Raw genomic sequence first — 11,002 nt, forward strand, 5'->3', positions numbered from 1 at the left:
GCATGCCCCTCCCCGCTCCGGCCGGGCGCACCGCGGCCCCTTTAAGCTGGCTCAGAATTGTTTATGCCCAGGCTGTTCCCCCCCCGCTACCGCCCGCACATGGATGGGACGGGCCCGGGCGGGGAGTGGAGCAAAGGCAACCCCCCGCCCCCAGGGGACTAGCACCCTCCCCCCCCACCTCCAGGGCTATACCCCCCCACCATCACTGGGGTGCGCCCCCGGCCGGGCCGCGTTAGCGCTGAGCTCAGCCTTCCTGGCATCCACGCGGGCCCGCAAGGGGCGGGGGCGGGGAGGCATGGGGGGGGGCTGGCGGGGGATATAAACGCGAGGCCCCCGCCCCCAGCCTGACCTCTCCCGGGCAGCAACAAGTGAGCGCGGCTGGGACAGCATGGAAGTGCTGACAGGTAGGGGAGCCCGGACTCCTGGGTTCCTTTCCTGTCCCTGCCAGGGAAGTGAAGTCTAGGGGTTAGAGCAGGGAGGCTGGGAGCCAGGACTCCTGGGTTCTCTCCCCGGCTCTGGGAGGGGAGTGGGGTCTAGTGGGTTAGAGCAGGGGGGCTGAGAGCCAGGACTCCTGGGTTCTGTCTCCAGCAGTGTATGACTCAGCTGCCCCCCCAATTTGGGGGACATTCCTGGGTCCCGGGGGGCAGCTGGCACAGTGTTGAATTGGGGGCAGGAGTAAGGGCTTAGATAGGCCAGGGTGTGGGCTAGCGAGGGGCCTGGCGTCCCCAAGGAGGGCACTTCTGGCCACCACCCCCACGTCTTCTTCCACCTTCCCCCCCACCTTCCCTTCCAAGAGCTAAGCGTAGGGTGACCAGATGTCCCGGTTTTATAGGGACAGTCCGAATTTTGGGGTCTTTTTCTTGTATAGGCTCCTATTACCCCCACCCCCATCCCAGTTTTTCACATTTGCTGTCTGGTCACCCTAGCTAACCCCCTTCTGTCCACCCACCAGCTCCTGCCCCGGGGACATCTCTGTGGGGCCAGCCAGAGGGGCAACGTGGACTCTCCGCTATCCGCCCAGCCACCTGCCTGCTTGGCGGCTCTTCCGGGCTCCATCCTGGGCTGGGCTGATCCCTAGCTAATGATTGACTGGTGGAGCTTTGGGCGCCAGGGGCATTTGGGTAGGGACCGAGCGTGGTCAGGTCTTGAACCAAAAGCCCGTGACGTGCTCGTCGAGACCCACCAACATGACCACTCAAGCTGCTCTAACCAGTAGACCATACTCTCTTCCTGAGAACCCAAGAGTCCTGGCTCCCAGCCCCCTCACACACGCTAGACGCAGGGATGAGGCTACAACCCACGAGTCCTGGCTCCCAGCCCCCACTGCTCTAACCACTAGCCCCACTCCCCTCCCAGAGCTGGGGAGAGAACCCAGGAGTCCTGGCTCCCAGCCCCCTCTGCTCTGACCCCACCAGTCCCCACTCCCCTCCCAGAGCCAGGGAGAGAACCCAGGAGTCCTGGCTCCCAGATCCTTCTGCTCTAACCCACTGGACCCCACTCCCCTCCCAGAGCCCAGGACAGAACCCAGGAGTCCTGGCTTCCAGCCCCCTCTGCTCTAACTAGGGGAACCAGACAGGAAGTGTGAAAAATCGGGATGGGGAGCGGGGGGGTAATAGGAGCCTATATATATAAAAGACCCAAAAATCAAGACTGTCCCTGTAAAACTGGTACATCTGGTTACCCTAGTTCTAACCCACTGGACCCCACTGCCCTCCCAGAGTTGGGGATAGAACCCAGGAGTCTGGCCGTCTAGCCCCCCACACTGACCACTAGACTTCGCAGAGCCGGGGAGAGAACCCATGAAGTATTAGCAACTCCCCCAGGAGACTGGCATCACCAGGTGGAGAAGGGTCCCAAGCTATGGCACTTCCAGAGGGATCTTCTCTGCCTTGGCCAGGTGCCCAGTACAATGCCCGCGTCACCATCCTACAGGGCTTGGGTTGGCAAGGTTCTCGGGCCGTTGGGACGTCCCCGTAGCTACTGGTCGGGCTGGGAACCTGGCGGGGGCTGATGGCTGGGACAGGACCAGCTACCTGAGAGTGGGGGCGGGCGTGGGCACTGCCTGGCACAAATCCATCATGCTCAGAGATCAGTGAAAAGGGGAGGTTAGACAGAGGGGCTCTGGTGGGTTAGAGACGGGGGGGGAGGGGGGCTGGGAGCCAGGACTCCTGGCTCTCTCTCCCCAGCTCTTTTGTGACTTTTCCTCCCTTCCAAGGGAGCCGCTGCTCCGTTCTGGTATGTTGGTTCAGGACAATGGGATCTTTGGTGCTTGACTGGGAGGTAAAACATTGATTACAATAGCGGGTGGAGTGCATCTGACACCTGGCGGGGGAATGAGTCAGCAGGGGGTGTTCTCCCTGGACAGTCAGTGATGGTCCCAATGCCCCCGTGTAGCGCTAGGAGGTGCTGTGCTGCAGGCAGATGGAAGGAACCGTTGTGTGTGGCTGTTCCCCAGCTGCCTCACCCCAGAGGTGGCCGCATCTCAGCAGTATTTTTCCATGGGGGAATTTCCTAAGATAAATTTTCTCTCTAGGTGGCTTCTGAGCCCAGGAGCTTGCTCCAAAGGCTTGCGGCCCTGGGCCTGAGTTGAATAAACTCTTTGTTCCTTTCCTCTTTCCAGTGGATCACGCCAACCTGCTGTCTTCCGCCTCCTCTTCCTCGTCCCTCTCCCAGCAAGAAGTAGCCACCAAGATCAAGCAAACACACCGCCTGACGGTGCTGCTGAAGCACTGCTCTGAACAGCTGCTGGCAGAATATGTGAGCATTGGGGAGGGGGGTAGTGCTGCCCCCTGCTGGAAGGGTCAGAGTCCTCTGTGTGTGTCTCGCTGTCCCCTGTTACACAGTTGTCTACAGGGTTTTTTCCAATTTCCCGGCTTTCAATCCCAGGGGAGACCATGTGGTAACACACCCTTTGGGACCCTGAGTGAAACCATGACGTCCGCCTGAGTCTGCGAAGAGCCTGACACGATGGCTCTGAGAGTGGGAAACTGGCCCAAGCTGTTAACTCTTGAACCTAATGGTGGCAATTCACGTATTAAACTTGTTACGGACTTCATTGCTGCTTCTACAGCACAAATGCTTCAAAAATCTTCCTCCCAGTGCCACTGATAGAACTCAGGAGTCTTGGCTCCCAGCCCCCCTGCAGTAGACCCCCCTCCCCGAGCTGGGGATAGAACCAAGGAGTCCTGACTCAGTGTCTCTCCGTTCCAGGTGCGTCACCAAGGGGAGCCATTCAGCAGTCCAGATTTCCAACCCCCTGCCGTGGCAGTTCCAGGGCTGCCCTCACCCTCTGTCCCCCCCGAGCCCTGGCAGGCGCTCAGCGATGGAAAGCGGCTCTGGCACCTCGTCGCGGCCTACACCACCCTGCCCGGACTCCTGGGTTCCGTGCTGCGGCAGCAGGCCGAGCTCAACCCTTTGGCTTCGGAGCTGCATCGGCAGCTGGAGGCTGCAGCCCGTCAGTGCCGGGGGCTGGCCGGGAACTTGGAGGGGATCATGGGTGCCTTGGGGGTGCCAGGCCCCCCGCCTCCTTCCTCCAGCCTGGGTGGCCCACCCCCCAGCGCCTTCCTGGCTAAGATGAGCGGGTACCACGTGTGCCGGCTGCATCGGGACTGGGCCATGCGGAGCCATGAGGCGCTCGGGCTTCTCCGCACCAAGTACCCACTGTGAGTGCCTCCATCCTCCCCTCTGCCTCCCCAGATACCGCTGCCCCCCACCTGTCTCTCCTGGGAACCCTGGATCCTGCCCCCTCCCCGCAGATATCCCCTGCTCCTGTCAACCGTCAGGTCCTGTCCTCCATCTGCCCCTCAGATGATCCCTGCCCCCCACATGAATCCTCCTTGCATCTGCCCCCAAGTACCGCTGCCCCAACCATCCCCCCAATAAACCTCCTGCTCCCCCATCTGCCCCCCTCAGCCCTCTGCCCTCCCTGCTCCAACTTCCGACTCTCACACACTCTCCTCCCCAGCCCTCACTGCAAATTCCTGCGGGGGTCTCCTTTCCTGGTCGGGGAGGAGGGGATCCCATACACACACACTCCCATGAAGGGGCCCTGCCCCACTGAACTTTTTGGGGGGGGGAATCGGCCCCAACTCCCCACTCCCTCTCAATAGAGACATTATGGAGAGGGGCTAGGAGGAGTCCCCTCTGCCCCCCCAATACTGGGGGACCCCCCACCCATATATATGGAGGTGCAAGTGGGGTCTTTGACCCACCCCCACCACTCCCCAAACTCTAGTTCATACTGTGGTATGTTCTTACCAGAAAACACAGTGTCGTAATTATTAATAAAGTATTTTTAATAGAAGCTCAAAGTGTGGGGAGTTTGCTGCCGGGGGCATGAGTGTGTCCTGGCTCCCAGCCCCCCCTGCTCTAACCCACCAGACCCACTCCGCTCCCAGAGCTGGGGGGAGAACCCATGAGTCCTGGTTCCCAGCCCCCCCGCTCTAACCCACCAGACCCACTCCCCTCCCAGAGCTGGGGGGAGAACTCAGGAGTCCTAGCTCCCAGCCCCCCCACTCTAACCCACCAGACCCACTCCCCTCCCAGAAACGTGGGTAAGATGTGAGAGTTTATAGGAATTCCAGCACTGTCCCCTGGTGGGGAGAAGTGGGGCTCTTTGTGTCTCTCAGTGTATGCATGTGAGAAAGAAAGAAAGACGACTCAAAATTGCTCCACTATGTTTCATATTCCCCGTACTGCTAATGGCAGTTCCCCTGAGCTCAGACAGAAGTAGCCCATGTATTTAAGGCAGACAGCTTTCTTTCTATCTGTGCTGCTACGCACCCACCCTGGAATAACAACCCTAAGCAGATACACAACGTAGAGAGACAAGTGTTGGACAAGAGTACCATCTAGGCTTATTATAACAAGCAGCAACATCCACAAAAGTCAATAAATTAATACAGTATCCAAGAAAATTCCACAGGTAGCAAGACTTGACCATGATTTTTAAGGCATCAAATTTTAGGGCTAGCAATATCCTCAGGCAGTGTTCCTGAGCAGCTGTTCCCCAGCTGCCCCACCCCAGAGCCAGCTGCATTTCAGCACTGACTTGAAGTCCCACCTCGGTACCTCACATCACTTTATAAAGTGCTTCTTGAACATTTCTCCGGGTTCCCTTCAACAAACCTACAGTAATTTTCTCTTGATTTGGACTCAAGAGGTGTCCAAAGTATTAAAAGCCCCAAATTCAAGTCAACGTTCCCTCATCTGTTAAATAATATAAATAATCCAGATAAAAGCTTTTTTTTTGGACATAAATACAATGGGATTTTAAAATCTATATTAGAACATAAGAACAGCCAGACTGGGTCAGACCAAAGGTCCATCTAGCCCCGTATCCTGTCTGCAGACAGTGGCCAGTGCCCAGTGCCCCAGAGGGAATGAACAGAACAGGGAATCATCGAGTGATCCATTAATAGTCTTGACACACACATAATGGATTTTGTGGCCTAGGACTTAAAGCCATGGACCTCAGGGCTCCTAGGTTCTACTCCTGGCTCTGCAGGTCACTGTCCCCTGCCAGTGATTCAGTTTCCCCATCTGTAAACTTGGGGTAAAGAGAGCGCTCTCCCCTGTGGAGCGCTTTGAGATCTGTGGATGACCGGCACTAGATAAGAGCTGGCCATTATTGTTCTGATAATTATCTTCACATCTGGCACAAAAGGATCTTTTCCCATCTCAGTTTGGGCCAGAAGTGACGTGAGGAGAAAAATCCACTGACCCTGAGCACAACAACAACAAAACCCCACCTTTGGACTCATTTATCCCTCTTATGGAGGGGAGGAAATAAGGTTGATCGGAAACTTAGGACAGGAAGTGCATGTGCCACGGAAGCACATCAGCTGTCCTTCAGGCCCAGAGGAAGTGCGTGGTCTAGCCAGTAGGCCAGCAATCCTATTTGGGCCCCCTGCACGTGATGGATCCCTGAAGCAAAGGCCAACAGGAAGGGCATGGTCAAGCCAACAGGAAGTGTATTGGCCATCCTCTAGGCCAACAGGAAACACCTGGTCAAGCCAACAGGAAGTGTATTGGCCATCCTCCAGGCCAACAGGAAGGGCATGGTCAAGCCAACAGGAAGTGTATTGACCATCCTCTAGATCAGCAGGAAGCACCTGGTCAAGCCAACAGGAAGTGTATTGGCCATCCTCTAGGCCAACAGGAAGGGCATGGTCAAGCCAACAGGAAGTGTATTGGCCATCCTCTAGGCCAACAGGAAGCACCAGGTCAAGCCAACAGGAAGTGTATTGGCCATCCTCTAGGCCAACAGGAAGCACTTGGTCAAGCCAACAGGAAGTATATTGGCCATCCTCTAGGCCAACAGGAAGCACATGGTCAAGCCAACGGGAAATGTATTGACCATCTTCTAGACAAACAGGAAGTGCATGACCCAGTCCATAGACAATAGGAAGTGCATTGGCTATCCACTAGGCCCACAGGAAGTGCATGGCCCAGTCCTTAGGATCACAGGAAATCCATGGCTCAGCCAACAGGAAGTGCACGGCCCGGTCTATAAGTCAACAGGAAGTGCATTGGCCCAACCAACAAGAAGCATCCTCTAGGCCAAGAGGAAATGCATGGTCCAGTCTCTATGCTCACAGACAGTGCCTGGCATGGTGGCGCCCCTTAGGCCGGGTATTTGGCCTTGAGCAGGGTGAAGTCACGCACAGTCCGGTCGACCCAGCCATGGTACTCCCGGCATACCACGTAGCCCCGGCACTTCTTCTCAAATGCCCCCACACTAGCTGCCTCTGAGGTCAAGGGGTCTGTGGCCGGGGGTGTCGGGATGCCCATGGCAGCCATAATGTAGGTCAGGTTGGCCAGGAGGCCTCGAGTCTGGGCCCGGGCAGTGCCCAGCATGGCCAGCAGCTCAGAGCAGTTGGGGCACAACTCGTCTTGGTCGTCCCTCACCAGCTGGAGGAAGGCATCAAAGGTGGCGTAGGCCCCATAGTTCCGCGCCAGCCGCTCCATGTCACCCATGGTGCGCCAGGCCAGGAATGGGAGGGTGGCCACCGGCACCCCGGCCCACCGCAGCCCCAGGGCGCTGAAACCAGGGTCACTGAACGGGGAGCCCTGGGCGCTCAGCTGGTGGGGGGGAAACAGAAAAGGGGGGTGGTCAGGGCATGTGCTATCGTCCCCCAGTCCCTGCCCCTCTCCCAAAGCTCCACCCCAAGATTGATTCAAATCCCCCCCATTCCCTCCCCACAGAGACCTCACCTCCTTCCCTAACACCCCCTTCCAACTCCCCCGCAAATCCCCATCCCGGGAATGGGGACTGCATACACATGCAGAGGCAGAATGGGAGTGGGGAGAGAGCTGGGTCCTCTGGGGGGGATGCCTGGGGTGGGAATTCCCATGGGGCTGGGAGCGGGCTCTTGGACCCTACCCCATCACCACCTGGCACCCTGGCATTCCCAGGGATGGGTCGTACCAGCACCACTACCCCCAGCTCTGAAATTGCTGGCTGGGCTCCAGGCTGCAGAGAGCATGTTGGCTGGGTGCTCAGCTGGGCGTGAACTCCTGAGCTGGCATCTTCCAGCTTGGGGCTGGTGCCAAGGGGCTCCAGGCAGGGCAGCCAAAACGTGACACGCACACACACACACCCCGTGCATTGTCAGGGGGAGAAGGACCTTGACAGAAGGACAAGGCCATTGGAGGATTCACCAAGAGACTGGATTAAATCATTCATATGTGTCTTCCCCAGGCGGGGAACTGGCTGGCTCAGGGGGCGGGGAATGGGACAGGGGGCCTATCCCCTCTAGGGGCGCTCCTGACCCATGAATAAAGCTGCGTTTTAGTCACGGGTATTTTTTAGTAAAGGTCATGGACAGTGCCCAGGCAGTAAACAAAAATTCACAGCCCAAGACCCCAAATGGTGCTGGGTGTGAGGGGGCCAGGCAATGGCGCATGGCCCTGGGACCCACCCTGGTGCTCGGGGAGAGAAGGTTGGCGGCGCTGGCAGGCTCCCTTCCTGGCAGGGCCGGCATGTCCCAGCAGCTCCTAGGCGGGGGGGCCAGGGGGCTCCGCGTGCTCCTGCTGCCACAGTCGCCAGGTTCGGCAGCTCCCATTGGCTGGGAACTGCAGCCAATGGGAGCTGTGGCGGCGGTGCTCGCGGATGCAGGCAGTGCGTGGAGCCCCCTGGCCCCTCTGCCTAGGAGCTGCTGGGACATGCCGGTGGGAGCCGGGGAGCCACGCTCCGGACGTAAGTGCCGCCCCGCACCCCAGCCCCCTACCCCAGCCCTGAGCCCCCTCCCACATTCAAACTGCTACTGCCGAAGTCATGGAGGTCAAGGCAAGTCAGGGACTCTGTGACCTCCGTGACAGACACACAGCCTTACCCATGAATGGCCCTAGAGGCCTCCGAGCCCCCTCCCACCCTGGGGGCCCAGCACTCACGTAGGTGTTGAGCAGCTTCGTGGTGTTGGTCTGCAGCAGCCGGGCCAGGTTGTAGGTCTGCGAGATGGTAGTAGCCCTGGGACTGGGTTCAGGCCGGGCCAGCTGGACCAGGACCAGGGACAGAAACAGATTCTGGGCTGCAAGAGTAGGGTGGAGGGGAGGTTTAGTCAGGACCAGCGGCAGTGTTTTCGGCATCCTAGGCGCACGGCCATTTTGCTGCCCCGCGCGGTGCTCCTGCGGCTCTGGTGGACCTGCCGCTGATCCCGCGGCTCCGGTCCACCAGAGCCTCCTGCAGCAGGTCCACCAGAGCCACGGGACCAGCGGACCCTCCACAGGTACGCCTGCGGCAAGTCAACAGGAGCCGCCTGCCGCCCCCCTGGCAAAATGCCGCCCCCCCCCAGTAATCCTGGTGCCCTAGGCGATTGCCTAGGTCACCTAAATGGAAGCGCCGGCCCTGGGCTTAGTAGGGGAGTCAGCCATTGGCCTGTCCTTCCCTCAGCCTGAGACATGGTTCTCCTGGGATCCCACTTCTCCCACCATCCCTCTGCTCTGGGCTATGAGAGGCCCCTCTCCCAGCAGCCTCTTCCACCTTTACTGGGGTTCCACCTCCCCCTAGCTCTTGGCTATACCCGCCTTCTGCCCCTTGATGGACTCCCGATCTGGCCTCTCTGCTACTCGCTTCTCGGCTCTCTGTGAGCTCAGATCATGTGTTGCATTCTGGGTCCCCAATCCAGTGCAGAGTGAGACTCCAAGCCGGGATTTCCCTGTGACTCTCCCAACTGGGCCCCTGCAGCTGTCAATGGGCAGTGATGGGGAGTAACTAAATCCAGAACAGGAGTTGCACACCTGTCTGGATTGGAGACAGTGGGTTGTATATTACCCTCTGGGAGGGGAATGGGATCTAGTGGGTTAGAGCTGGGAGGAGGGGGGCTGGAAGCCAGGATTCCTGGATTCCATCCCTGGCTCTGGAAACAAAGTGGGTTGTAGTGGTTAGAGCAGGGCAGGGCAGGACTACTGGGGTCTATCCCTAGCTCTGGGAGGGGACTGGTATCTAGTGCGTTAGAGAAGGGGGAGCTAGGAGCAGGACTCCAGGGTTCCATCCCCGGCTTTGGAAAAGGAGTAGGGGTGTAGTTGGTCAGAGCAAGGGTGCTGGAAGCTCAGTTAAATCCTCGCCAGGGGCCTGATGCAGGGGCACATACCTAGAGTGGGAGGCATCTCTAGAGCCTTGGCGTCCAGCAGGTGCCAATCGGGGTGTGGCTTCCAATTATGTTCCTGTCGCCTCCTAGTGGCTGATCCGGGCACCACCTCTTCTTGCCCCCTGGTGGCTAATCACGGCACTGCCTCCTGTCGCCCCTTAGCGGCCAATCCCGACACCTCCTCTTCTTGCCCCCTGGTGGCTGATCCCAGCACCTGCCCCACTGAATTCTCTGTCTCGGCTGGGAGCTTCCCAGGGGCTTCTCTTGGGCCAGGTCTCTTCTGCTACCTGAGCCCTAGGGGATGTGGCTGCTTTATAGGCAGGTAGGGCCCTGTCCCCCTCCCTCCTCATGACACCTCCTGCCAGGAGCAGGAGGGTGGTGGGGAACGCACCTGGGTTTTCTGGACTCTGTTTCCAGGAAGGGAGAGGGGAATGGGGAGGGTGTGCCATGGTGCGAGAATGCCACGGGGTTAGTTGGGTGAGTGTGCCACCATGCACGCGTGTCACCATGCGAGGCAGGTAAAGGTGGCACCGTGCGAGATGGGGAGGGTGTGCCATGGTGCGAGAATGCCACGGGGTTAGTTGGGTGAGTGTGCCACCATGCACGCGTGTCACCATGCGAGGCAGGTAAAGGTGGCACCGTGCGAGATGGGGAGGGTGTGCCATGGGGCAGGGAGTCGGGGGGGGCAGGTGTGTGGGTTGGGATTGCACAATGCTTCGTGCGAGGGAAGGAAGGAATGAAGGAATGGGAACGTGAGCCTGCGTCTGGGGGGTGGCCACACCCCAGCCTGAAAAGTCCCAAAGCCACATGCAGGTGGGGGCGGGGGGTTAACCCTGCAGATTCTTCCTCCTTCTCTGTCCTGTCCCTGGTCCTGCCTTTCCATCCCCAGTCCCACTCCGCCAATCCCCCTTCTTCATTCCGCCCATTCCTGCTCCTCCTCCCATCCCTATATGCCCCTCTCCCAGATCACCCCAGGACCCACAGCCCCCTCAGCCAGCCATGAGCACAGGGCCCCTGGGGCAGATGCAAGTGGAGGGCTCGACCCGCCCCACAAGGGGGCACCGGAGGTCAGGACCCTGCCATCGAGGAAGAAAAGTGGAATGAGAAGCAGTGAGAGTGGGGGGGAGGGAATGAGGAAGGGGGCAGGGAGGGGTCCCATTGTGACAGACATAATAAGTGCCCGGTCCGTGCCAGCAGACGGCGACTGGCGTCTCTGCACGTCCTCGCCAGATCGAGTTTCCAGCCACAAAGCAACCTGGGGGGCAGGAAAGAATCCAGCAGTGAAGGGGGGGTGGGGGCCTGGACTCCTGTGTTCTATGCCTGGCTCTGGGAGAGGAGTGGGGTCTAGTGGTTAGAGCGGGGGTAGGAGGGAGAGGGCTGGGAGCCAGGACTCCTGGGTTCTAGCCTGGGCA

The 11,002-nt window shown here is 59.1% G+C and overlaps 3 protein-coding genes across 3 annotated transcripts in view; 1 reads left to right on the forward strand and 2 right to left on the reverse strand.

The window, feature by feature from the left end:
- Positions 1-297, reverse strand: part of BCL7C (BAF chromatin remodeling complex subunit BCL7C) — a 15,074-nt gene extending 14,777 nt beyond the window's left edge. Inside the window, exon 1 of the mRNA XM_032765188.2 lies at positions 201-297. Within this exon, the coding sequence (XP_032621079.2) occupies positions 201-297 (97 nt within the window). The remainder of the gene's footprint in view (positions 1-200) is intronic.
- Positions 298-329: 32 nt separating this feature from the next.
- CTF1 (cardiotrophin 1) lies at positions 330-3,993 on the forward strand. The gene is made up of 3 exons (XM_032765186.2): positions 330-404; positions 2,621-2,757; positions 3,211-3,993. Exons 1-3 carry the CDS (start codon positions 389-391, stop codon positions 3,664-3,666), a joined length of 609 nt encoding a protein of 202 aa, XP_032621077.1. The 5' UTR covers positions 330-388; the 3' UTR covers positions 3,667-3,993.
- A 2,631-nt stretch (positions 3,994-6,624) lies between these two features.
- Positions 6,625-8,874, reverse strand: LOC116816164 (cardiotrophin-2-like). The gene is made up of 3 exons (XM_032765187.1): positions 8,847-8,874; positions 8,395-8,555; positions 6,625-7,083 (listed from the first exon to the last, which is right to left on the reverse strand). Exons 1-3 carry the CDS (start codon positions 8,872-8,874, stop codon positions 6,625-6,627), a joined length of 648 nt encoding a protein of 215 aa, XP_032621078.1.
- Between the last annotated feature and the right edge of the window lie 2,128 nt (positions 8,875-11,002).

This window comes from Chelonoidis abingdonii, chromosome 4 (genome assembly GCF_003597395.2).
Source record: "Chelonoidis abingdonii isolate Lonesome George chromosome 4, CheloAbing_2.0, whole genome shotgun sequence".
NCBI classification, from domain to species: Eukaryota; Metazoa; Chordata; order Testudines; family Testudinidae; genus Chelonoidis; species Chelonoidis abingdonii.